Source organism: Heteronotia binoei, chromosome 12 (assembly GCF_032191835.1).
Source record: "Heteronotia binoei isolate CCM8104 ecotype False Entrance Well chromosome 12, APGP_CSIRO_Hbin_v1, whole genome shotgun sequence".
Classification (NCBI taxonomy): domain Eukaryota; kingdom Metazoa; phylum Chordata; class Lepidosauria; order Squamata; family Gekkonidae; genus Heteronotia; species Heteronotia binoei.
The window spans coordinates 17,760,431-17,786,649 of record NC_083234.1 but is presented as its reverse complement, the minus strand read 5'-3'; the positions used below and the strand labels follow the sequence as shown (position 1 = coordinate 17,786,649).

General features: G+C 46.0%; 1 protein-coding gene across 4 annotated transcripts in view; it reads right to left on the bottom strand.

Moving 5' to 3' along the window:
• Window positions 1-6,584: 6,584 nt before the first annotated feature.
• IGSF9B (immunoglobulin superfamily member 9B) overlaps window positions 6,585-26,219 on the bottom strand; it is a 172,601-nt gene continuing 152,966 nt past the window's right edge. For 2 of the 4 annotated variants that reach the window (XM_060251217.1, XM_060251218.1), the window contains exons 19-20: window positions 7,937-8,058; window positions 6,585-7,177 (exon numbers count right to left, since the gene is read on the bottom strand). In XM_060251217.1, the coding sequence (XP_060107200.1) occupies window positions 6,954-7,177; window positions 7,937-8,058 (346 nt within the window). In that variant the 3' untranslated portion in view covers window positions 6,585-6,953. Of the gene's footprint in view, window positions 7,178-7,936; window positions 8,059-26,219 lie in introns of those variants that run through there. The other 2 variants (XM_060251220.1, XM_060251219.1) reach the window with 2 other exon arrangements.

Below are 26,219 nucleotides of genomic sequence, written 5' to 3'. Positions count from 1 at the left end.
TTCTCTCCAAGTGCCACCTTTGAGCAGGTCTTTGGCGTAAAACATTAGCAAATTTGGCACGGAGCCCCATTGTGGGGTTCCCCAGGGCGTAAGAAACACAGCTCATGCTTGTCACTATGTGTCATCTTAGTAGTGCACTTTGCACATTTCTTGAAGACTGCTGCCAGGGCAGGGACCACAAACACAAACAAAATCCCCCAAAGGAAATCTGTCTTCACAGAGAAGAAGAAGAAGAAGAAAAAAAGCACCAACAGGAATTCTAGCTGAAAGACAGGAGATCTCTTTGAAGGCAATGGAGTATTTAACCAAGCTAATATGAAAGACGTCTTCTCCTCAGGGCAGTGAAAACACAGAACTGAGGGGATGGTGGCTTCCACCATGGAGCATGTGACGCACATGGTGGGGAAAACCTAAACATGTACTGGCTCCGATAAGGCAGCATGTCCCTTTTCGGAGTTCTTCTACTGAGCTATGAAAGAAAATGTTTGCAGCAGACCTGCACAAATACAGTACAAAAGCGGGGCTGCACTAGAAGACAGAAGACGAACAATTGCTCCAAATCTGCACGTCTTGAGACCTACCAAAGACTTGACAAAAATTCCCTTGCCTCCCTCTTTTGACAATTCCAAGCAGAAAGTTTAGCAAACTGCCCTTTGTGTGGGTGTGGGTGTCTCTGCCTTTGGGGCTTTTTTTTTTTTTTAACAAACTGCACTTTAGTTCCATAATCCTACTTATAATGTCTGACTGAATTGTTGTTTCTTTAATGCCATCAAGAAAGGGAGGCTGTAGATGAAGTAAACAGAAATAAAATATCACAGAACGCAGCACCACAGACAAACATAACTTGCATGAATGGTAACACACTGAGATGGACACAGAGGGTTTCCACCTGAAAAGCTCCAAACAAGGAACACTTGGGGAAATGATGCATTATTCGTCACAGAACATTAACTGTACCTTCAGACCACAGCCAACTTACAATGCCCCGATAAAGAAAGATCCAAGTGGGCAGTCGTGTTGGTCTGAAGCAGTAGAACAAAGTAGGAGTCAAGTTTCACCTTTAAGACCAACAAAGCTTTATTCAGAATGTAAGTTTTCATGTGCTCTTACATTCTGAATAAAACTCCGTTGGTCTTAAAGGTGAAACTTGACTCCTACTTTGCTCTAATGCCCCTATAAGGTTTTCAAGACAAAAGATGAGCAGAGGTGGTTTGCCACCGCCTTCCTTTGTGTGGCAACCTTGGACTTCCTCGGTGGTCTCCCATCCAAGTACTGAGAAGAGCCAACACTGCTTAGCTTCCAGGATCTGGTGACATCGGGCTAGCTTGGGCCATCATTGATCATCTTTGCATGTATTTCAGTGGTTTTTCTGAGGTCACGTTGCATCTATTCTTTCCCATTAAATAGTTCCTTGAAATAAGGCACAGGTGGAAAGCCTACCAAATGTAGCCCATCAGCCACATTTTGTGATTAGTCTCTCTCTCTCTCTCATCTGTAATCCACACATTGTGCGCAAATATGCCAACTACACAAATAAGGGGGGGAGCAACGATATCACTGTGTTTAACTTACATTCTCTCTCAAAAAAAACCCACACTCAAATACACACACACACCCCGCCATTACAGACCACAGTGAAAGACATTCCTGCTGCCGGTGACGTTTCTTATAGCTCAAAATATATATTTTTCCCATAACCTATGGGGATTTTTTTCCTGGGAAATCTGAATTAGAATACATTATGGGGAACAACAGTGATAACAATGTGAAATTTCTGATGCGATTTCTGACAGAACAGCAATTTTATTTTTATTTAGCACAGATCTACAAAACAATCTCCCATCCCTGCAAAAATATCTGACCTTGCCAATGTTCTCCTGTATAGAAATAAATTGATTTCTGGAGAACAAAACAATGGGATAAAAAGAAAAAGCATCTAACACAGTTTTACAAAGGTAAAAATAATATGTCTCGAGTCACAGAGATTCTCAGGAGACCTCCCTAAAGAGGCTGCAAAAAACCGTTCTAAGGAACACAAAATGCAAGTTTGTAAGCAATCATGTGTAGCTAGTTTTCACAGGAAAACATGCATGTGTGCATGCACACACCCGCACACTATAGGTCTCCTGACTCTTATCTGGACAGTGAGAAAGAAGGCCCAGTCTGGTCTTCTTGAACCCACATTTTAATGCAATTCGTATTCACTCTGGAGTAAATCCTACCGAGATCATTAATCGCTTATTGTCAAATAAACATGAGCAGGATTCAGCCATGTGCACATCTTCTACTAACCTAATTTCAACAATGTTAGGCAACTGACAATATTTTTAAATTACACACACACACATGTTCCAATGAGATTATTTAAATTAAACATGGATGCAAACTAGAAAGGGAAATAACCCTGAAGATAGTCCTTCCTTCCAATGTCCCTAAGAAGTATGGGAAGATTCCTGGAATGCAACTGCTCTTCCTTCATTGCAAACACAGTTTTGTAAGAGCTAACAGCCAAATCCTATGCAGAGTTGCTCCACTCTAATTGTTAAGTGGGCTTTGACAGGGGGTAACTTGGTACAGCATTGCTCTGTTAGTCTGGGGGAAGTAGGTAAAACAAACATCATTTTTAGCACCAATGTCAGTAAACACGAAGTAAGCCAAGGAAGTCACAATCACTTCAGGCATTTAGGAGGTCCAACATGCACTAAAATTTTGGCTGTACTCTTAGGGGCTGATTTGTTCTTGGAATGACACACACACTCCAGGATGGATTAGTGAGAAGATCCCAAGTGGTTGCTGAGCACATCTCTACAGCCAGTTTCAAAGAGCAACTCTCCGTTTTGGCTGCAAGTACCCAAACTCTGCTTTCCTTGGATTAAGAGCCCTGCCCTGTTGCATGGCAAATAACACATTCCTTTTGAAACTCCCCTGGATTTTAAAGTTTCTCCTGGGGCCCAACAGGCAGCAGTGAGAGAAACCAAATTCCAAAGGCACCTCCAACACGGGAAAGTGACCAGGCCTCTGTATTTCAAATGGACAAGACAAGCCTTAGGAGGGAGTGCCAGTGTTTAAAGGGCACACTGTTCTTCAAATAAAGCACCACTATGAAAACATCCTAAAAAGGAAAAATGGCAAGCTGAAATCTTAGGCTGCAGATCCTAAGCATGCTGCCTTGGAAGAAAGTTCCACTGAAGTCCATGGGACTGCTGAGCCCTTCACATGTAAAACTGAGCTGCAAGTCTCCTGCTATGTAAGGAAGAGCCTGGATATGACATCTGCCCTCCACCCTTAGAAAGAAGCAACTCTTTTTAATAGAAGAATTATCTCACTGCTAGTAATGCACACTGTTTGCAGCTTTCATTGATAGACTTCAGGGGATTTTGCAAAATTTTTAAGTACTGTTCCCCCTGTTTTACAGCTGGAGAACTCAGAGATCTGGGGCATGTGAGCAGCCTACGCGAGATCACACAACAAGAGGATGAGCAGAGCCAGGAAAAGCAAAGAAGTCTACATATTCCAGCCCCAGGACATCCAACCTTGCTTGTTTGGCCATAGCTGCCATTTTCAACAAAGACCGTTACAGTCTTTTATCTGACTGTGCAAAAAATCAGATATGGATATGGAGACAGTAATACTACTGACAAACAGAGGACACTGTGGTGCTTTGAATGCTTCTGGTAGATTGGTTACATTAAAAGTATCCAGCTTATCCAGTCTAAAGGAACAATTGAACTGGCACACAAAGAGGACAAATTTATATCACACCATAGTATCTTATCCATCCTTCTGTTCTAATGCCCCCACCGCCCCTGTAAAATTTTACAATTACAAGCTTTTGTGTGAATCACCTAGACAGAAGGCTAAGGGTACATCTACACTAAAAATATAGATCAGTTGTCTTTGGATCAGATCCAAACAAGTACACTTCCATGAGTGGAAGGAGTCTTTGAACAGGGACTATCTCCTTGTATGAATAGAAATGCACTTTTGGATTCATCATGCGGTTTCTACCAAAGAATTCTGGGAACTGTAGTTTAGGAAGAATGTCAAGAGAACCCTAGCACCACTCATAGGACTACAGTTCCCAGAAGACTGGGAAGGACTATTAAACTGAGTTTAAAATTGTTGTGCGGGTATGCCCTAAGGCTGCCCCCTCCTTGTAGGGCCCTTGTCCTGCAACTCCTGTGACACCATAGGCCAGGGTCTACAGGAGCACACAAAGAATCATACCTGCCCAGTGACCCTTTGGAGTTCTGTTTCCCGGACAGATGCCCCCATACTCCCTAGTAAGCAGCTGCGGTAAAGTGCAGGAGTCAAAATTTATTTGACGGTGCGGCAAATCCATTCAGTACACAGCCTAAGGGAGTGCTTGGTAGCTCTTTGCATCCCGGCCAGATGCACATCTACATAAATTAATTTCACCATTACACCCATTTACCTTGGCACTCTGTTAATTTCATTCCTCAGTTCCATTAAGCACAGGCCCTGGGCCAAGAAATAATGCAGCTCACTAGTCTTTCATTGCAGCCTGGCAAGTTCTGGACCCCCCCCCCCCCCAAACCCTCTAGTTTTACAGCCTAAAAACCGGCAACAGAAAGATGAGATTTCATTGAGCTTCTGGGGACTACAAACATCATGGGTGGACCAACTAGGACTTCGCCAGTCACAAGCTGTGCAGGCTTGAGTTAGCAGAAGCTACAAAGTTAGCCAGTTTATGAACTCACAGATCACCGGGTTTTGTAGTACCAGACCAAGTTCCTGTCCTCGGACAGCCTGGCTCACCAGGGATGTGTGGTATGTGAGTGGAATTGAAACATTAAGAACAATTAACCCAAACCCCTGTTTTTGGGAGGACAAAGTGCAAAGCTGTGAGGGGTGGGCGGGAGGGGTGAGGAGTATTTGTTTTGAGTCAGTGAGGAACGAATCAGGAAGCTCAACAAAACAAGAAAGACTGCTGGGCCTGGACTTTCCCACCCTTCCGAATAAAATAAAATAAAAAAGAAATCTCAAAGAGAGCAGAAGCAAAGTGAGCCACCGAGATGAATGCTAATGTTGCAGAACAGGAAAATGGAATTTGGTTTCAAGTTGCTACCGGAAACAACTTCTGAACTCAGCAACGCAAGACCAACCACCACTGCAATATTTGCCACTGGCCAGTACTGTGGCTTGATTTAAACATGCTGCATGGCTGGCAACCCATCTTAAACCAAGATGCTATACCGGTGCAAAGCTCCACAGGGAGTACTTTTGCCTTGGCCTATACCACATTTAAACCAGGTCCAGAGTATGGCCTGCAGACAGGGTCCCCTGGTGATATAGTAGGCTGTGTCCCTTTTCCCACTACAGCTGGGGAAGGCTGTATGAACTCTAAAAACAATACATGCTAAAAACAATACTCCCTGTAAGAAAATAAGAATCCAGCACATCAGGGAAAATATTTGTTTTCGTCCTCTCCATCCTGAGCTACCTTTCACCTTGCAGGGGGTTTTTTATGCACAAAGGAACATTCAAAACATTTTCCCACAAGCTTCAGTTCAACGTAGCAGACAGCCTGTTTGACCACCTCCAGAATCTATTGCCTTCTATGGCAAGTATAACTCAGACTTGCTTAGTATGGGTATGAGTGGAAAAACCAAGAAGTGGGAGTCACAGAAATCACAGCAGAAATGTGACTAGTTCACACTTATGTAGAACAGCGAAAACAGCCTTTCCTCACATCTCAGCAATGATTATGTGGACAAAGGCTCTGATGCAGTGAGGTTTCATAGTACAAAGACTAAATTTTCTCATAGCATAGTACAGTACAGATACTACCCTATCAAGATGATCATCTTAAAAATTAGCCAATCTAAACCTACAATTTGCCAGAAAGTACAATTGGAGGGTGTAGAAACCTGGCATTCTACAAACAGCCACCAACTTGCCAGTCTTTCATGTAAATTCTCGTGTATTATGTTGATTCAACTGTGCAAAATACAATACACACGCTAATTCTAGGTCTTCATTTGACAGATAAGAAAGTAAACTATAATTTGTATTTTTCCCCCCACGCAGAATATTCAGACATCAAGGTGCGACAGTTGAGACACAGAGAATTTTTTTAGTGTGTGTGTGCTGGTAGTTTTTTCTGTTAAGATTTTTGCAACACTTGAATAAAGCTACCAGATGCAGTGGGTCATTGCTTGCGGCTTAGAATTTTTGACACTCATTTGAATCATATGGTGTCCCAACCTGTTTCCTGAATTCAGGCTAGCTTGTTTTCTCCCACCCATCCCCCAGTGTTTTCTACCTAAAGTGAACACACACTGTATAAATATACATCCTATCCTGCATCTATGATGTTTTCTTTAAAAAAAATTCTATATATAAGTTTGGAATCCAGGTTTTAAAATCTCATCCCCCTTTCAGGACTCATAAAACAGAAGCTATAGCACAGAGAAGAGGATTCGAGGCTCACCTGGTTCTTACACAGGTAGTTATTTCAAAGCTCTCTCTCTCTCTCTCAACTTTCAAATGTCAAGCTCCAAACTCTCAAACTTTGTCAAGCTCTCTGCTAGAGATCCAAACAAACTGGGCTATCCTCCCTCTGTCCCTTCCCCTTTTCAAAACGGATTATTTCCGATCCCCATGGATTGCATTGCAACTGATGATGCTGTAGGAAGATGTAAACTCCTCCCTGCGGTGGCTGAAGACTTGATGCTCAGTTTTCCCTTGATTAAATACCGCACAAAAGGTTCCATGCATCGTATGTTAACAGTAATTGCTTGTGATGCACGGTCGCCCTGCCAGTACACAAAACAAGACTGAAGCCCACCCACCCACCCCCAAATATATTAACTACACACCTGTGCTTCAGTGTCTTCTCCACCCACCGTTCCATCACAGACTCCGATGGTCACATGATCTTTGCACCCCTTTCCCACCTTCCCCTTGCCCCTTCTCTGGCTGGTGCTACTCTACAGTAAGGTTGCATGCCCACTGGAATCATCATGGTCCACACTGTTGAGAATGGCTGTCTGATCCTCGGGAACCTGCCTGTGGCAGAGGTCATCCTTCAGTGCTGAGAGGCGGGCAAAGGGGTCCTGGCGAGGGTGTCGCTTCTTCTTTCGGAGACAGACAGCTTCGTCGGGCCACAGTACCTGAGAGTTAGGATGTTGCTGAACCTGGGAAGCAGAACCATCTGGAGGGAAACGACAGAACAGAAGGAACGGATAGTTAACGACTTTGCCCAAGCATGGTAAGTAGGCTCATGGTGACCATTTTTTAAAGCCAACAGCGAATAAGTGGGGGGGAAAGGCAAAGTTTATCATCAAAGTGCAGTCATTATTTTACCAGATGAAAAGTTATTTGAGTGTAGGAACAATGACAACAAAAGCCTCAATACAGGAAGGCTGCTCTACGCAGTTGAGGAGAACATGGAGGAAGATGTAATTCATGGGATTGCCGTGAGAATGGATGAATCTTAGTCAGGATTTAATCTGAATAAAAGACATAAATCAAGAAAAAATATACAGGAGGAATTAGGGGAGACTGAGGAGAGATTGAGGAACTGGGGTAGATGGGAAGAGGAAATGAGAGAATAGTTGGGGCTGTACTGAAGGCAGATTGATACCGCAGCCTGATAGTTGAATTGTGTGAAATAACAGTTCAGGGGGAGTACAAACTGGGGTTAGGGGGTGGGGCTATAAACTATCTTTATGGAGACAAATATCCTAAAGACAAAAAAACCCCCCCTAGCAAGTGGGTCTTTCAGCCATGAAGATCAAGGGACATGTGACCTCCCACACAGATAAAAAATCTGGAGGGAGCAGCAACCTCTGAGCCAAAAGGCAGAATCAATTCCCATTCCAAGTCATTGACTTCAATGAGCATTGTGCCGGGCCCAAGGGGGTACAGGCAGGGGTAGATTAGTTGGGAGTCTCATCTTCCTCACACTCACTGATCTGTTTTTTGGATTTCGAGGAGCCCTTGGATGGCTTTTTGGGCTTCTTTATCCGCTGGTATTTCAGAGCTTCGAGCCTCTCAGGTGCAGCAGCGTTCCGGGTTGGAGATGGACGTTTTCTAGAAAGACAAAACAGACAAGCGCCATCAGTGGCCCTCTGCCGTATTCTGTCTCAAGGAGGTCTCTCTGCTGGGAACAGGGCATAAAACCTCAGTCAGATCTGTCACAGAAAAGGAAAAGATGAGGAGGCTGAGCGTGGCGGAAGGCAGCCCATCCCACCACACTAAAGTTGGAGGTGAAGCCATTTTCTCACCTCTCTGTAGATCATTGATGTTATCCCCCCACCCATGATGTCCCCAACCAGCACTGTCACTTCTTTCTCTAGGGTTTTTAATTTTTGACCCCCATGACAAATACTGCTCAGGTCGAACCAGGCAAAGGTTATAGAAAGACGTTAGACTCCAGCCCTGGCTATTCCTGTGAACAAAATCAAGGCTCCTGTGAAGGGCTGTGTCTCTAGAGAAAGCTGATGAGCCACACTGCAAAAAAAGATATATTTTTTTAAAAAAGTAAAATTGGCACAAGGCTCTTGGTTTAATGTTATCTGCAATTCCAAAACAAAAATCATTAAAGTGGAAATTGCTACGTTTGATAAGGCACTTTTGGAAATTCAAAGAGAACAAAAGAAGGCACATTTAGGTGTTCTTAGTGGCAGGGCAAAATTACCAAATCTGGCAACAAAGGATGCATCCTAACCACACAACAAAAAGCAAGAGAGAGAAAGAGGGAAGCAAGAAGGTTATAAACTGAACATGGAAGGTACTCACAAGTTGACAGATGCAATGAGGTAAAACTTGTAATCCTGACCCATTTCCAACATACATTTGTATCTTCCATGAATTTTTGTGGACTGACTGAGAATTTATGTACGTTCTTAACACACATTGGCCAAAGAGAAGTGAAACCTGCAAACCATCTTGCAAGGGGCAAGGGTGGGGAGGTGGTAGACTTTCTCCACTACAAATGACTGTCCTTGCCCAGTGTCAAGGTCTGTCAGGTTCACCGAATCACCCCACTTCAACTGACATGCCCAGCCTAGGATCCAGCTGGTGGGAACACCACAGCCCAAAATACACTTACTATAGAAACAACTGCCATCAATATTTATGGGACTTAATCTGGGTTTTCTAATTTATCAGACTTCTGTCTCTCAAAACCATGTTTTATTTGATGGACAGGGAGGAGACCCAAAGTAAATGTCTGTTTTAAAATGCAAAAATACATACCAGCTATAGTCAGAATTCCTGCCTAGTTGCTGCTCCATTCCAGGGTCTTGAGCCTTAGTTCTAGCTAGTAAGTGTTATGGCAGGGGTGGACATTGGACATGCTGGCTGGCAGGGGTGGCACATTGGACATGCTGGCTGGGGCTGATGGGAGTTGTAGCCAAAAAACATCTGGAGAGCAACCGTTGGCCACCCCTGTGTTATGGTATATGAGGGTAAATGTGGAAGTCTACAGTAGAACAGCTAGATTCAGGTCCAGTAACACCTTACCTTTGTATCTGACAAAGGAAGGTTTGACTCTTGAAACCTCATGCCCCCCCCCTCATAAGAACATAAGAGAAGCCATGTTGAATCAGGCCAATGGCCCATCCAGTCCAACACTGTGTCACACAGTGGCCAAAAAAACCAAGTGCATTCAGGAGGTCCACAAGTGGGGCCAGGACACCAGAAGCCTTCCCGCGGTGCCCCTCCCCCCCAAACACCAAGAATACAGAGCATCACTTGCCCCAGACAGAGAATCCAACAGTAAGCTATGGCTAATAGCCACCGATAGATCTCTGCTCCATATGTTTGCCCAATCCCCTCTTGAAGCTGTCTATGCTTGTAGCGGCCGCCATCTCCTGTGGCAGTGAACTCCATGTGTTACTCACCCTTTGGGTGAAGAAGTATTTTCTTTTATCAGTTCTAACCCAACTGCTCAGCAATTTCATTTAATGCCCACAAGTTCTCATATTGTAAGAGAGGGAGAAAAGTACTTCTTTCTCTACCTTCTCTATCCCATACATAATCTTGTAAACTTCTATCATGTCATCCCTCAGTCGACGTTTCTCCAAGGTAAAAAGCCCCAAGCGTTTTAACCTTTCTTCATAGGGAAAGTGTTCCAACCCTTTAATCATTCTAGTTGCCCTTTTCTGCACTCTTTCCAATCTATAATATCTTTTTTGAGGTGCAGTGACCAGAATTGTACACAGTATTCTAAATGAGGCCACACCATCAATTCATACAGGGGCATTATGATACTGGCTAATTTGTTTTCAATTTCCTTCCTAATAATTCCCAGCATGACATTGGCCTTTTTTACTGCCATCGCACACTGTCTCAACATTTTCAGTGAGTTATCTACCATGACCCCAGATCTCTCTCTTGGTCAGTCTCCGCCAGTTCACACCCCTATCAACTTGTATTTATAGTTAGGATTTTTGGCTTCTAAGATGCATCTGTACTTCAGTCTAGCTGGTATAATAAGTGAAAAGTTTGGGAGGTAGAAACAAAATGTCGAGATAACAAGACAGTGATTCACAATACTGTGGCTACCGAAACTCGGGTGAGTCAAGTGATCAAAAGATGATGTTTGGTCTTCTATACAATGCTCTTCTCCATTTTGTTTTCAAGGTAATTAATAGACTTTTTAAAAAATCAGAGCAACACTTCCAATATGGGGACGAGGAAGGAGTTCCCCCTTTCCTTTGCTACTAATGACAAACTAACAGTAGAAAGTCTGATACTTTGAGATTCTAAGGCATTCTAGTGTTCCTCTCCAAATTCCCATCAATCTTCTTCTATGATGTTCACAAAGGTCTTATACTTTTCTTACCATTTCGAAAAGGGACTATTGTAAGCTTTTAAAAAGACTTGGGGAACAAAGATGAAAATGAAAAAAAAAACCCCACCTAATTCTACCAGAAAGGCCAGGTTTGAACTGGTGAGCATTAAAAACAAAAACAAATGTAGAATAACTGTCCAGTTTATAACTAAAAAGGTAAAGGTAGTCCCCTCTGCAAGCACCGAGTCATTACTGACCCATGCAGTGACGTCTCATCACAACATTTTCTTGTCAGACTTTTTACAGAGTGGTTTGCCATTGCCTTCCCCAGTCACCTACACTTGACCCCCAGCAAACTGGGTACTCATTTTACCGACCCTGGAAGGATAGAAGGCTGAGTCAACCTTGAGCTGGCTACCTGAACCCAGCCCCCGCCAGGATCAAACTCAGGTCATGAGCAGAGCTTGGACTGCAGTACTGCAGCTTACTGCTCTGTGACATGGGGCTCCTCTAACTACAGTCACTAAAGAATGAGAATGGGCTCCTGACAGCATTACAGCAATTCTGTGCGTATAAGTGTCCAAATACACAGATTCCAGAGAGGAAGGCATTGCCGACGTAGGAATTTGGGGGCTAGCCTTACAGTGGCTCTCCTCCTTCCTTGAAGGTCGGGGACAAAGGATGGCAATTGGGGGAGAGGTGTCCCAGAGGCGCCTACTCACTTGTGGGGTGCCCCAGGGGGCAGTTCTCTCCCCGATGCTGTTTAACATCTTTATGCGCCCCCTTGCCCAGATTGCCCGAAGGTACGGGCTGGGTTGTCACCAGTATGCTGATGACACCCAGCTCTATCTATTGATGGGCGGCCGGACTGGAGACGTCCCTGAAAACCTGGACCGAGCGTTGCAAGCCATGGCAGGGTGGATCAAGTCGAGTGGGCTGAAGTTGAATCCAGCGAAGACAGAGGTCCTTTGCGTGGGCCGCGGCAGGCCAGGGGAGGAGATCTCCCTACCAGCCTTTGACGGTGCGTCGCTGATACCAGTGCGCAGGGTCAAGAGCCTGGGAGTGCTTCTGGAGCCTTCCTTGACAATGGAGGCACAGATAGCAGCCACTGCTAAAGCCACCTTTTTCCATCTTAGGAGGGCGAAGCAGCTGGCCCCTTTCCTGGAACATGGCAACCTAGCAACAGTGATCCATGCAACGGTCACCTCGAGGTTGGACTACTGTAATGCCCTCTACATGGGGCTGCCCCTGTACGGAACTCGGAAACTGCAGCTGGTGCAGAATGCGGCTGCCAGGCTGTTAGTGGGACTACCTCGGTGGGAGCACGTGCAGCCTAGGTTGCGGGAGCTGCACTGGCTGCCAATTGTGTTCCGAGTTCGTTACAAGGTGCTGGTTATTACCTTTAAAGCCCTATATGGCCGAGGACCTGTCTACCTTAGGGACCGCCTCTCTCCATATATCCCCCAGAGAGCACTGAGATCTAGCTCCCAAAATCTTTTAAAAATCCCTGGACCAAGGGAGGCCAAACTGAAAACAACCCGAGAGCAGGCCTTCTCAGTAACGGCTCCCCATTGGTGGAACCAATTACCAGCGGAGGTTCGAACCCTGCGGGACTATAATCAGTTCCGCAGAGCCTGCAAAACTATCCTTTTTCAAATGGCCTACAAGATTGAATCCTGAAGTGACACCTTGCCATCTGATATATGCTGTCTTGTATTGTAGCACCTTAACTGTAGTAGTTTTAATTAATTTATTTATTTAATGTATTTTATCGTATAATGTATTTACTGTAATCATGGTACCTCCATGTCTGTGAGCCGCCCTGAGCCTGCCTCGGCGGGGAGGGCGGGGTACAAATAAAAATTATTATTATTATATGTTGTTTGATCAAAAAATAAAAGGAGTCTTGTGGCACCTGAAAGACTACAGACTGATTATGACAGAAGCTTCTTTAACACAGCCAGCTTCATCAGCTGCAAAAAGAGACTCCTTAGTTAGCAGATATACCGGCACTCTGGCACAGAGAAAAAGTAAACAATGAAGTCAGAAGGCAATGAAATGCCAGAGGTTCTGTCTATGACATCTCCATGCAAAAACAAAGGCACACTGTGGCAGAATTTCTTTTCCCAGATAAGGGACCAAAAATCATAACTACTTCTCCCAAGGGAGTTGCTGCTGACACTTTAGATGACCCCCCCCCCCCAATAATTAAATTCACACAAAATTGTCGATAGATGGTTTGAGCATGTTGTTTTGTTTATTCTGTGTGGTAAATTTATTTTACAGGAGTAGATTATGTTGCAGGGTTGAAGGGTTGTTGAATGTGCTAAATGCTACAATATTAATTATGTGAGTGCTTCAGGGAAACTAGCCACACGTTTACAAGATTTGAAGCCAGCTGTGAAAGTGTTTCATTGAAAAAATGGAGTTTATGATTTGTTTTCATGGTTTCCTGATTCAACAGGATAATTGTAATGATTATAGTATGCCTGATTCTGTTTTGTACTTTTTTTCCTGTTGCTGTATAAACTGTGTTTTTGTATGTATAAGATCTTGTATGTATAAAATCTGCTGTAAGAAACCTTATGAAACAACAGATGTTGAGCTTGATGAGACAAATAATTGGGAATATGTGATTGTTTCATAAAGAGGACCAAAAGGAGGGAATGTGGCAGAATTTCTTTTGGGTTGGCTCTTTATGAAATTGGCCACAAGGGGCCTAAGCCATTCAGCACTATCAAGCATTCATATTGCTAACGGCTAATAGCTTAGGCTGAGAATCTAGGTCAGTAGAAAAGTGGGTGAAAGGTAAGGGCTATCGGAGGGCAGCCTTAGCCTTATATGGTATGAGTGGGAACCGGATACTGGCCATCTGTACATGCAGCTGCAGATTCTGGAATGCATAATATCAGATAAGATAGAGATAAGTGATAAAGTTTCCGGGGGGGGGATTGTTTATAAACCCTGGAATTTTGAGCAGAAGTTGCTGCCTACATGAGAGACATGGGGTCTCTATGCTGGTCAAGCCCTGAAATTAACAACTTATTTTATTTATTTATTTATTTGTAATTTATATCCCGCCCTTCCCACCAGGTGGCTCAGGGCGGCTTATTAACTTCAAGCCATGAACCTAACATCTGCTGTTTGAGACCTCAAACATAGCCTATATTCTCAAACATAGAACATAGAATATAGCTCCAATATAGAATGGGACATGCTTTCATAAAATTAATTCTTTACCAGCATTAGATTATAAAATAGAGTAAGTTTGATTATCAGTACTGGGTAAAGTACTGAAGACAGTCCAGCAGTTCAGCTACCTAGGGTGCATCATCTCCTCAGATGCCAAGATCGACAAGGAGATTGACAACAGGCTGGCAAAGGCAAACCGTGCATTTGGCCGACTGCACAAAAGAGTGTGGAGCAACAAGCATCTGAAAAAAGGCACAAAGATCAATGTTTACAAAGCGGTTGTGATGACAACCCTCATCTATGGCTCCGAATCGTGGGTTTTATACCGTCATCACCTGCGACTCCTTGAGCGCTTTCATCAGCGCTGCCTTCGCACCATCCTCAACATCCACTGGAGTGACTTTGTGACCAACACTGAAGTCCTCAAGCGGGCAGAGGTTACCAGCATCGAGGCACTGCTGTTGAAGACGCAGCTGCGCTGGGCAGGGCATATTTCTAGGATGGAAAACCACCGCCTTCCCAAGATTGCCCTGTATGGCGAACTCTCCACCGGCCATCGAAATAGAGGGGCACCAAAGAAGAGGTACAAGGACTCCTTGAAGAAATCCCTTAGCACCTGTCACATCAACCATCACCAGTGGTCTGACCTAGCCTCAGATCGCAAAGCATGGAGGCACACCATCCACCAGGCTGTCTCTTCCTTTGAGAACACACGCATAGCTGGTCTTGAGGACAAAAGGAGATTGAGGAAGAATCGCACTGCTACAGCACCAACCCCAAATCAGACTTTTCCCTGCAGCCGCTGTGGCCGGACCTGCCTGTCCCACATTGGTCTTGTCAGCCACCAGCGAGCCTGCAGCAAACGTGGACTATTGCACCCTTCTTAAATCTTCGTTCGCGAAGACAAGCCGAGAGAGAGACTGGGTAAAGTTCATCTGAATTATCTAAAGCGCATAACCTTCTAACTGTATCCGGAAACTGTTCTAATGTTATCTGTTGTTTTGCCTTTCTGTTTTCAAGCCTTCTGACAGGAGTAGAAATTTAAGTGCAATAAAGTTTATCTGTATGAGTTCCTGAGGTTGTTTGGGTTAGTAAAGGTGTGCAAGAGTAAATCCCGCCTCACACACAAATAAGCACACACACACACACATCACTGGCCTAATTAATCCATGTTCAGACTTGAAGAAACAAAGAACAACCAAAACAAATCCTTTAAACTTGGGAAACTCCCTTCTCTTCAGCATCATCCCAAAAGTTCTACAAGTGTTAATCAAAATCTAGTCCAGGGATCCCTGAGATCTGCAGAGGCACACCAGGATGCCCAGCAGTTCTTTGTAGGGGGAGAAATGTTTTAAGCAAAATGGGAATGCTCAGGTTGCTGAAGGCTGAGAATTATACAACTGCAAGCAAAAATACAGAAGCACCACCTTAGGCCAGGAACAGCTGAAGCATCAGAAGTTTGACAAAACCCCATGGCATCTTCTGCGTTATATTAACTGAAATAAATGTAAGATAAAATGGTGGGGAGGAAGAACGACCCTTGGCACTTACCGTGAGGGGTCCTTCTCCTAAGAGGACAGGAGGACATCTTGGGGGGGTGTTTCCCACCGTCCAATCAGGGAGGCAGGAATCTTAAAAAAAACTTCCCCTTCCTGTGGATGTGGGAACCACCCTCCTTCCAGTTCGGGTGACTCCGAGAAGCAGTACAAAACTCTTGCAACCATCGCTGCTATGAAAAAAAGGTGAGCTAACTGGTGGTCGGTACAAAAACTTGGCATGAGCCTCCCAAACCGACTGAAATAAACTCGTATAGAAACTGAGAAAAAACAGGTAAACTACAGGTAGCCTGTGTTAAAGAGTAATCAACAGCTGTAGGTGAGACTACAGGAGAAGAAGTTAGATCCAGACACATAAAAGATAGATGCTGCCCAAGGTAGGACGATAGAAGAAGGGGAGGGCAAGATGTCCTCCTGTCCTCTTAGGAGAAGGACCCCTCACGGTAAGTGCCAAGGGTCGTTCTCCCTAAGAGGCGGAGGACATCTTGGGTGCTCCTATAGCAGTATGTCATACAGGGTGGGATCGTCCTACTCAGGCAGCACATGTTGCAGGATTCGTCTGCCAAAGGCTGCGTCCGCCGACGCATATGCGTTCAACTTATAGTGTCGGATGAAAGTGGAGATAGATGACCACGTAGCTGCCTTGCACACCTCCTCTATGGAGGCATTCCTGTTGAAGGCAGCATTGGTGGCCGCACTCCTGGTTGAGTGTGCAGTGATCCCTGGTGGTACTTGAAGGTTTAACGCCTTATACGCCTCCGATATACACTGCTTGATGGCGTAGCTAATTGTTGATTCGGACATCTTCTGTCCCAGTCTAGGAGCCGCTATATTAATGAACATGAAGTCTGATTTTCGGATAGATTCAGTTCTTGTAAGATAGACCTTAATTGCTCTTCGCACGTCTAAGGTATGCCATGTGCGCTCCTTGGGATGCTTGGGATCCGGACAGAAGGATGGTAAGTTGATCTCTTGACTCTGATGGAATCTAGAAGAGACCTTCGGTTGGAAGGTAGGGTCCGGATAGAGGACCACCTTGTCCTTGTGGAACACACAGAGTTCCCTGTTAACCGATAAGGCCCCGATCTCTGAGACTCTTCTGACCGATGTTATTGCCACCAGAAAGATGGTCTTCATACGCATGAACTTTAGGGATACAGAACTTAAGGGCTCGAAAGGAGGACCTGTTAGGGCCGAGAGTACCAGGTTCAATCTCCAGGTAGGAAACCGATGTACTTGTGGTGGAGAACTCATGGAGGCTCCTCTAAGGAAGCGTCGAATATGGGGGTGAGATGAGAGGTTCACGCCAACCACCTGCTGGAGAACTGAGGATAAGGCTGCCACCTGACGTTTGAGGGTAGCTGGCTTCAATCCAGAATGGAGACCGTCCTGAAGGAACTGCAGGATCTTGGGGACAGAAGGATGCAACGGGTCCACGGCTTTTCTCCGACACCATCTGTGGAAGGCTTTCCAGGACATGTCGTAGATCCGCGTTGTGGAGCTTTTTCTGGATGCTAGGATGGTGTTCGTCACGTCACTTGCATAACCAAGATCTAGGAGAGAGCGCCGTTCAACCTCCAAGTGGTCAACCTCAGCTAGTCTGGATGAGGATGCCACACCGGGCCCTGTAACAGCATGTCTGGACAGATTGGTAAGTGAAGCGGCTCCGCTACTGACATATGTTGGATTGATGAGAACCAGTGACGTCGCGGCCACCAGGGAGCAACCAGAATGACGTCGGCCCTTAGCAGCCTGATCCTTCTGAGCAACCTCGGAATGATCGGGATTGGGGGAAAGGCGTATAGAAGGCCTTGCGGCCAGGGAGAAGTTAATGCGTCCGTGGCCTCCGCTTGGTAGTGGTAGTACCTCGTGTAGAATCGAGGAAGCTGGTGGTTCTGAGAAGACGCAAAGAGGTCCAACTCCAGCGGGCCGAAGCGTGTCACTATCGTTAAGAAAAGCTTCTTGTTGAGAGACCACTCTCCCGATTGAATGCTCTCCCGGCTGAGCCAGTCCGCCTTGATATTGCAAGTCCCCTTGATATGGACTTTAGATGTCTCTCCGCCCATTCGAACAGTTTCACGGCCTCCTTGTGAAGGGAAGTCGACCTGGACCCCCCTTGATTGTTTAAATAAGCCTTGGCAGCGATATTGTCCGTTCGAACCAGGACATGCCTCCCGGTCACCTGGTTCTGAAAGTACAGGAGAGCCAGTCGAATGGCACGGAGTTCCGGAAGGTTGATGGGAAGACTCGCCTCCTCGGTTGTCCACTGGCCCTGGGTAGGTATCTCGTTGAGGGTCGCCCCCCAACCTGAAAGGCTGGCATCCGAAAAGAGCTGTATTTCCTTCTCTACGAGGAACGTTCTCCCCTGACACAGGTTGTGGTCCTTCGTCCACCACAGGAGACTCTCCTTGTCCTTCTTGGGAACAGTCAACGACATAGGGCGCTTCTCCATGATCTGGATCTGATAAGGGAACAAAAACATCTGAAGTTGTCTGGTGTGAAAGCGGCCCCATTGAAGCGCCTCTAGATTTGAGACTAGAAGACCCATAAGTTGTGCCAGGGTCTGGAGAGATGACAATGGTTCCCGCACTATCTGGAGCACCAATGCCTTGGTCCTCAGTATCTTTTCTTCTGGGAGGAAAACAGAGTTCATCCTTGTGTCGATGACCATACCCAGATGTTGTAGCCTCTGGGACGGCTGTAAATGACTCTTGGGAATGTTGATTATGAACCCGTGTTGTTGAAGACAGGATATGGTGCGTATAACGTCCTGCTCTGCACTCTCCCTTGACGAGGATCTTATCAGCGGGTCGTCGAGGTAAGGGTGCACATGTATCCCTCTCTGTCTGAGGATTGCTATCAGGTTCACCAACACCTTGGTGAACACCCGTGGTGCCGTTGCCAGGCCGGAAGGTAAGGCTCTGAATTGGTAGTGAGTCCCATTTATGCAAAAACGAAGAAACTTGCGATGTGCTGGGAGGATGTACAGATATGCCTCTGTTAGGTCCAGAGAAGACATGTAGTCCTGATGGTGCAGGGACTCCGTTATAGATTTGATGGACTCCATACTGAAGTGACGGAGGTTGATATGTCTGTTTAAAAATTTCAGGTCTAGAATCGCTCTCCAGTCCCCGTTTTTCTCGGGCACCGTGAAGAAGATGGAATAGACGCCTTGACATCTCTGCAATGGAGGAACAGGTTCTATCGCTGCAATTTCCAGCAAATGTTGAATTGCTTTGAGGGTGATGCTTTTTCGTTCTGGGTTTGAGCGAAGAGGAGACACCAAGCAACGATCTCGAGGTGCCCTTTTGAATTCTATGGGGTAACCCCATGAAACGATTTCTAACGTCCAAGCATCGACCCTCGAGGCCTCCCACGCCTGCTGGAAGTGTAGTAGACGGCCCCCCACTGGAATAGAATTCCAGTCATGCTTTGTTGGGCTTGGGGCCCTTCTCGAATTTGTCGGACCTATCGGGCTGATTCCTCTGGAAACGGGAATTGGAGAAGCCCTTTCGGAAACTCAGTTTGGACTGTCCCCAGGTTGTTCTTCTGAAGTCCTGTTTTGGTTTGGAGAAGCTGGAGGAGGCACGAAAGGAACCAGACCCGAAGCTTCTCTTATCGGAGCGGCGCAGATACTTGGGCATGGCCTTTTTCTTATCCCGTGTTTCCACCAGGATCTTATCCAGGGTGTCTCCAAATAGCTTTTCTCCCTGGAATGGGTATGCTGACACGATGGACTTCGATTGCACGTCTGCCGGCCAAGCCCGGAGCCATAACCCCCGCCTTGCTACGGTGCTTGATGCCATTGCTCTAGCGGAGAAAGTGAGGGCATCCAATGAGGCATCCGCTGAAAATTCGGAGGCCCTAAGGAGTCTGCAGGTACCTTCCAGGACCCGTTTATCCACGTCTGGCAGTAGCTGGGTAAGCCGTCTTATCCAGACGATCACTGCTCTGGAAACTATAGAGGTGGCCGCAGCTGCCTTGATGGCCAGAGCCGTAGCTTCGTGGCTCCTCTTCAAAGCCAGGTCTATCTTTTTGTCCCAGTTGTCTCGCACCGAGCCATGGCCATCCTCAGCTAACAGACCGTGTGACTGTAAGGCTGCGATTGGTGCATCCACCAATGGTACTTGCCGCATATCGTTAGCAAAGGAAGGTAATTCATAGAGCTTCTTGATAGAATTGCGTACCTGTCTGTTGGTACTAGGTTTGGCCCACTCAGATTTCAACTGACGCTCAAAGAACTCAGGGAAGGGAAAAACCTTTTCAGAGGATCTGAATCTGGAGAAAAACTCCGTATTTCCCTTGGGTTTGTTTTTGGGGTTGGCTAGTGGGTGGGGAGACTCCTGCTCCTCGGGTGATGTTTGTAAGTCTAGAGCAGAAGTCACCTTGGCTAAAAGAGGTTGGAACGCTTCTGCCTTGAAAAACCATGATGAAGGTTCCGGACTGCAACGTCCTCTATCTCCTCATCAGATAAGAATTCGCCCTCCTCCCGATCTCCCCCATAGGAATCATGAGAGTGGGTCTCAGAAATGGATCTTTCACTCTCCATCTGGTCACAGAGCAGAGGTTTCTTTGAAGCCCTATGGTGGCTGGAGCTACCTCTGGACCTCTTTGGAGAAGGTGATCTGGAGGAGGAACTGGACCTGGGGGACCTGGGTCTCCTATGGCCAGATGCCCTGACTGCTGCCCCCACCGTCTGCTTTATTGATTCAAGAAACTCAGTAAAAAAGGGAGGGTCCCATAAAGGGTACGTTACCCAAGCCCGACTGGGGCTGGCAGGTCTGCGTGGCTTCCAGTGCAGGTTGGATCACATCTGCGACTGAGTCTCCCACCAGGAGGTTGGCATCGGGACGTTCCTGCGTCTGGAAGCTGCATGGCTGAGATCTATCCCCGTTTCGCGCCTTTTTGCGCTCCCCAAGATGGCCGCCGCCAGTGGGGAAGAGCCCTGACGAGGAAGCCTCCTCCGTGGCTGGGGAAGACCAGCGCCGCCTGCGTTCGCCTTTGGGTTTCTCGCCCCTACAGGGCACGTTGCCGGTAGCCAAGGCAAGCTTAGAAGTCATGCCGGCTCCGGAGGCGGGCCTCTCGGTTCCGTGCCAGGCGTCAGGAACCAGGTCATCGTCCATGAACGCGTCTCTTGACCGACGCGTCATTTTCCCTCTCCTCTGCGGCTTGAATGCTGTGCGCTCAGCTGCGGCTTGAGTTTAAACAGCCGCGCCATTTCTGAAGCGCTGAAGAAAGTGGGGGGGGGAAGGAGGCAGAGAAGCTGAGAGGGACTGAGGGACGGATTGAAAGGCAGAAAAAAGATCTGAGGTAGAATATCAGGAGATGAACAACAAGGTAGGAACTGAGGGGAAAGAAAAAGTATCTTTTTTTTTTTTTAAGAGATAGGCAAGTAATGAGAAAGGGTAGGAACCTAGCCTAAACGCTGCTACTCCCTGTCGAGGCAGGAAATAAACTGGAAGGAGGGTGGTTCCCACATCCACAGGAAGGGGAAGTTTTTTTTAAGATTCCTGCCTCCCTGATTGGACGGTGGGAAACACCCCCCCAAGATGTCCTCCGCCTCTTAGGGAGAAAGCGGCTCTGCTTATTTATGTGGCCCATGATTAGACTTCAGCTGTGCAAAATGCAATGATAGCAAAGAAATGCCACCCCATTTTGCATCCACTTGATTAATCTCTCAGATCATTTTGAATCCCACGCAGGATGAAGAGGATCCAACTTGTCCATAATAAAATGCTAATCAAGAGAATTTTATTTGCAAAGAAATAATCAGCTGGTCAGTGGCAGCCGAGTTGTACAATAAACCTTGTACATCATTAGACAGTTCTTCATCTTAAAGAGTTATCAAAAATGAAAGAATGTGATCCATGTTTAATCATCAATATATTTATTTGGAAGTTAGCCCTATTAATTTCAGTGAGCATAAGCTTTATTATGGATGGGAACTGGAAACTCTTAAAATAATTAAGTATTTTCAGCTCCCTGGAAAAAATAACATTCCACATGCAAAATACTTAGTAAAAAGAAGTGGAAGTAATTTTGGGAACATTCGGAATTGCAAATTGTTATTTTCTTTACTAATTTGGATCCTATCTAAACTAAAGCAGAATGGGATTGCCATTTTACAAAGTCCCTGCCTATTGCTCATAATGCCACACTCATCTTTGCCATTTAAATATGTTTCATGGACTGGTAGACTATTCCTGGAGTCACCATTTCCCATTAAAATAGTCAAGCAATTTGCTGTTTCACATGGTTCCAAGCTATTGTGCATCCTTCCCCATTCTGTACTATTGGACCAGGGTGCAATAAGCTGTCACAGACCTGCGCAATTATTCAGCAGTATGTTGATATTCTGGAGATACCCTCCTGCTTCTAGGAATACTGTAAGTAATTTCAGCTTACGGAAATGAAAATTACGGCCATCTGTTGTTCCTTTGGTTAAGATCACATCAAAACCAAATTAAGCCTTTGAAAATTCTTGTCTCCCTCATTCCTTTTAAGCCATAAAACACTGTGGGGAAGGGGTTACAACATTCAACAACGTCTCGCCATTAAGACTGAAACTTTGGGGGGGGGGGGCTGTCAAGTCAAAGCTGACTTATGGCAACCCCACAGGGTTTTCAATGCAAGAGAGAAACAGAGGTGTTTTGCCACTGCTTGCCTCGGTGTCACAACCCTAGTATTCCTTGGAAGTCTCTCATCCAAATACTAGCCAGAGCCAACTCTACTTAGCTTCTGAGAACTGACAAGATCAGCATAACCTGGGCCAGGCCTCAGACTCAGCAGGAGCTCACAGGAGCCACCTCCCTTGTCCACTGAATAGTAGGTGAAGCTACATAACAATCCCTGGATTAGGAGAGCGGGCAGTCAGCAAGCCACTAGGAGCTTTGCCATGCCCCCAGCAGCCCTCATTAACGCCTGGAGAAGTCCACACCACCCTTTCTCCACTCCCTATGTGATTTTGGGCAGCGAGTGGCTTGCAGGCCTTTTGACTGGGGGGGGGGGGACCCAGGAGAGCCCCAGGCGAGCAAGGCCTGCTTGGCTGCCTGGATCTCTAGCCAGCCCAAGCAGACCTCGCTCTCCTGGGGCTCTCCTTTCTTGCATCTGGCTGCTTTTGGCTGGGAGGGGCATATGCTAATGAGCTCCACCACCTATTTTTCTACAAAATGACCTCTGACCTGGGCTAACCAGGTTAGGGCAAGGCTGAAAATGTAGTGCTTTAGGCTCAGTAGGATTTGAAAGGAGGTTGCAAAAGTAAAAGAACAGCATTACTCTGATGAAACCAAGTTTAAGGTTTATAACATAAAACCTGCTTTTCTATTTCAGACTAAGATACATGTTGTTGTCCAGTATTCTGTTTACAACAGTGGTCAACCAGATGCCGTTGGGAGTTCAGAGGAAGGATGTGAACACAACAGTACCAAGTATCCAGAATACCACTTCTGAATAGGGAGGTTCTATTTTAACTTTCATGGTTTATACAGCAAATGATAATGTCTGTCTTCCTTTGAATTTGCCTAATTGAATGATGGGGAAAATGTCACCTACACACTATAAGTAGAATCTGAATTATAATCAGTTTTTACTTCCTCACTGAATCATAAGTCTTCCACTGAACAGTTATCTCCATATATCAGAGTATTCTGGTTGTTTGAAATATCCCATAGCATGTGATTCTTTGTTCTGGATATACCCAATACTCACTACATATGGTAAGTGTTAATCAATGAATGCAACTTTCTACTGGAGGTCTACAATATATCACAAAACATTAAACTAAGTCATTTCTTCCAGCATACTTGATCTGACAGTAAACATCAGTATATATTTTGAAGGAAAATCCATGAACTATAAAAGGAAGGCACCAATCTATTTCTGTCCATTACTAACTTCATGAGAGACAGAAGATGTGAGAACAAACTACACATAAACTTTAAACTCTCGTTGCTATTAGGTTATGTTATCCACTATTAATTTGTTTTGGGGGGTGGCAAACCTTTCTGTTATTGTATTGTTTTAAATTTAAATGGTAGGCTTTTATTGTTGTTCAGTTTATGTTGTGATTAGGGGTGTGCATTCGGTTCAGCCAAACCGAATCAACCGCTGAATCACCCCTGGTTCGGCTGTATACGGAATCGCATACAGCCGAATCCAATTGGGGCCCATTATGCGGGAGCCAAGTATGGCTCCCCGTATACTTCCGTATAAATATTCGGAAGTATACGGAATTCAATGCAAAAGGCAGGAAAGGGGCTTCTGCAGCCTCAGGGGAGCTGCTTGCCTTCTTTCCCGCCTTTGGTAGCCTTTTCCCGCCTCTCCCATAGCCTCCCCGGGATCAGGGAGGGGGGAGGGGGAAAAGGAGCCCCAGCAGCCAATCCAAAGCATGCATTTGCAAAATGCATTGCAAATGCATGCTTTGCAGGGCTGTTGTGTAGCTGATCCCCCAGCCATCAGTAACATTGTTGTTCTTTTGATCTTTTGCTTACTTGGGTATCCAAGTAAGCACTGTTGTCTGGCCAATCACAGAGCAGTGCTATTTTCTGAAACTGCTCTCTGTAGGGCCAGAGAACCTTTTTAAGGAGTCTGCCTGGCTGGACTCCTCCATTGCTGCTGTGTTGGTGTGTGAGAGAGATTGTGCTGTGCTGGCCCTTGGCCTCAGCTGCTGCTGCTTTCTCTCAGCCTTACCAGACTTGCCTGGAGTAGAGAAGACGTCTAAGGTAAGTCTTGGGGTTCTTGTTTTTATTTTAGTTGGTAAAAGGACTTTTTAAGACTCAGAGTCCCTTTACTTATCCAGATTTGGGTGGTGGGTAGCTTATTTGGGGTTAGGGTTAGTGGGTTCTGCTGGGGGAGGGGGCCTGGGGTGGGGGGGGGGTATTGCCAATTTGCCCATATCGTACTTTAGTGAGAGGACTTTTAAAAGTGCAGTGTCCTTTTACTTTTCCTGATTTGGGTGGCTTGGATTTCTTGGGGTTAGGGTGAAGGTTTCTTTTTTTGGGGGAGGGGTTGGTAGAGTTCCTGTATTGTTAAAATTTAAGTTTTTACTGTTTTAAAAGGATTCTATGTTTGATTTGTTGCTAAAGTGTTGTGCTGCTGTTGTTCCTTTTCTCTTCTGGTTCTGGTTTTTTTTGGGGGGGGCTATTTGGCCTAATTTTCATTGTTTAAAAGCCACTTTTTTAACAATTGAGTTTCTTGGCCTTCTCCTGTTGTCCCTTTTCCTGGTTTTGGTTTGAGGGGTGGAGCTGGCACCTGGGTGAGAGACCCAGAACCAGCAGGCTTGTTGTGCTTGGCCAGCTCTCCCCATGTTGTTTGGGGCAGGGCTGGAGAGCTGGCATCTGTAGATTGTGTGTCCTGTGGCAGGGAAGCTGGCACCTGGGTGAGAGACCCAGAACCAGCAGGCTTGTTGTGCTTGGCCAGCTCTCCCCGTGTTGTTTGGGACAGGGCTGGAGAGATGGCATCTGCAGATTATGTGTTCTATGGCAGGGAAGCTGACACCTGGGTGAGAGACCCAGAACAAGAAGCTTGTTGTGCTTGGCCAGCTCTCCCCTTGTTGTTTGGGGCAGGGCTGGAGAGCTGGCATCTGTAGATTGTGTGTTCTGTGGCAGGGAAGCTGGCATATGGGTGAGAGACCCAGAACCAGCAGGCTTGTTGTGCTTGGCCAGCTCTCCCCGTGTTGCTTGGAGCATAACATAAGAGAAGCCATGTTGGATCAGGCCAATGGCCCATCCAGTCCAACAGTCTGTGTCACACAGTGGCCAAAAAAATTATATATACATATATATACACACTGTGGCTAATAGCCACTGATGGATCTCTGCTCCATATTTTTATTTAACCCCCTCTTGAAGCTGGCTATTCTTGTAGCTGCCACCACCTCCTGTGGCAGTGAATTCCACATGTGAATCACCCTTTGGGTGAAGAAGTACTTCCTTTTATCCGTTTTAACCCGACTGCTCAGCAATTTCATTGAATGCCCACGAGTTCTTGTATTGTGAGAAAGGGAGAAAAGTACTTCCCTCCTCCAACCCCCTGGGCAAAGAAAAGTCTCAAGAAATTGAGATCATGGAAACAGCACAGAGGAAAGAGTTCAAAAACAGAGGCAGAAGCAACAGTGGCAGTGGATTCACACCTTCTGAGGACTTCCCTAAGGCAGCTTTCACTTTCTCCATATGATGAAACATTCAGCATCTTTTCCGTCTTCTTCTGTGACCTTACAGTTCAAGGCCAGTTGCACAGTCTAGCCTGATCTCATCAGATCTTGGAAGCTAAGCAGGGTTGGTCCTAGTTAGTACTTGGACAAGAGACCACAAGGTAGTCCAAAGTTGATATGCAGAGGTAGACAATAGCAAAAGAACTCTGTCTCTTGCCTTCAGAACCCCATGAGGTTGCCATAAGATGAGTGTGACTGAATGACACTTTACAGAGAGAGAGAGCACAATGTTCCACCCCTGAGTAATGAATAGGGATAGGGGTGGGATTCTAGCAGGGGCAGGGCTGGAGAGATGGAATCTGTAGATTGTGTGTTCTGTGGCAGGGAAGCTGGCACCTGGGTGAGAGACCCAGAACCAGCAGGCTTGTTGTGCTTGGCCAACTCTCCCCGTGTTGTTTGGGGCAGGGCTGGAGAGCTGGCATCTGTAGATTGTGTGTTCTGTGGCAGGGAAGCTGGCACCTGGGTGAGAGACCCAGAGCCAGCATGCTTGTTGTGC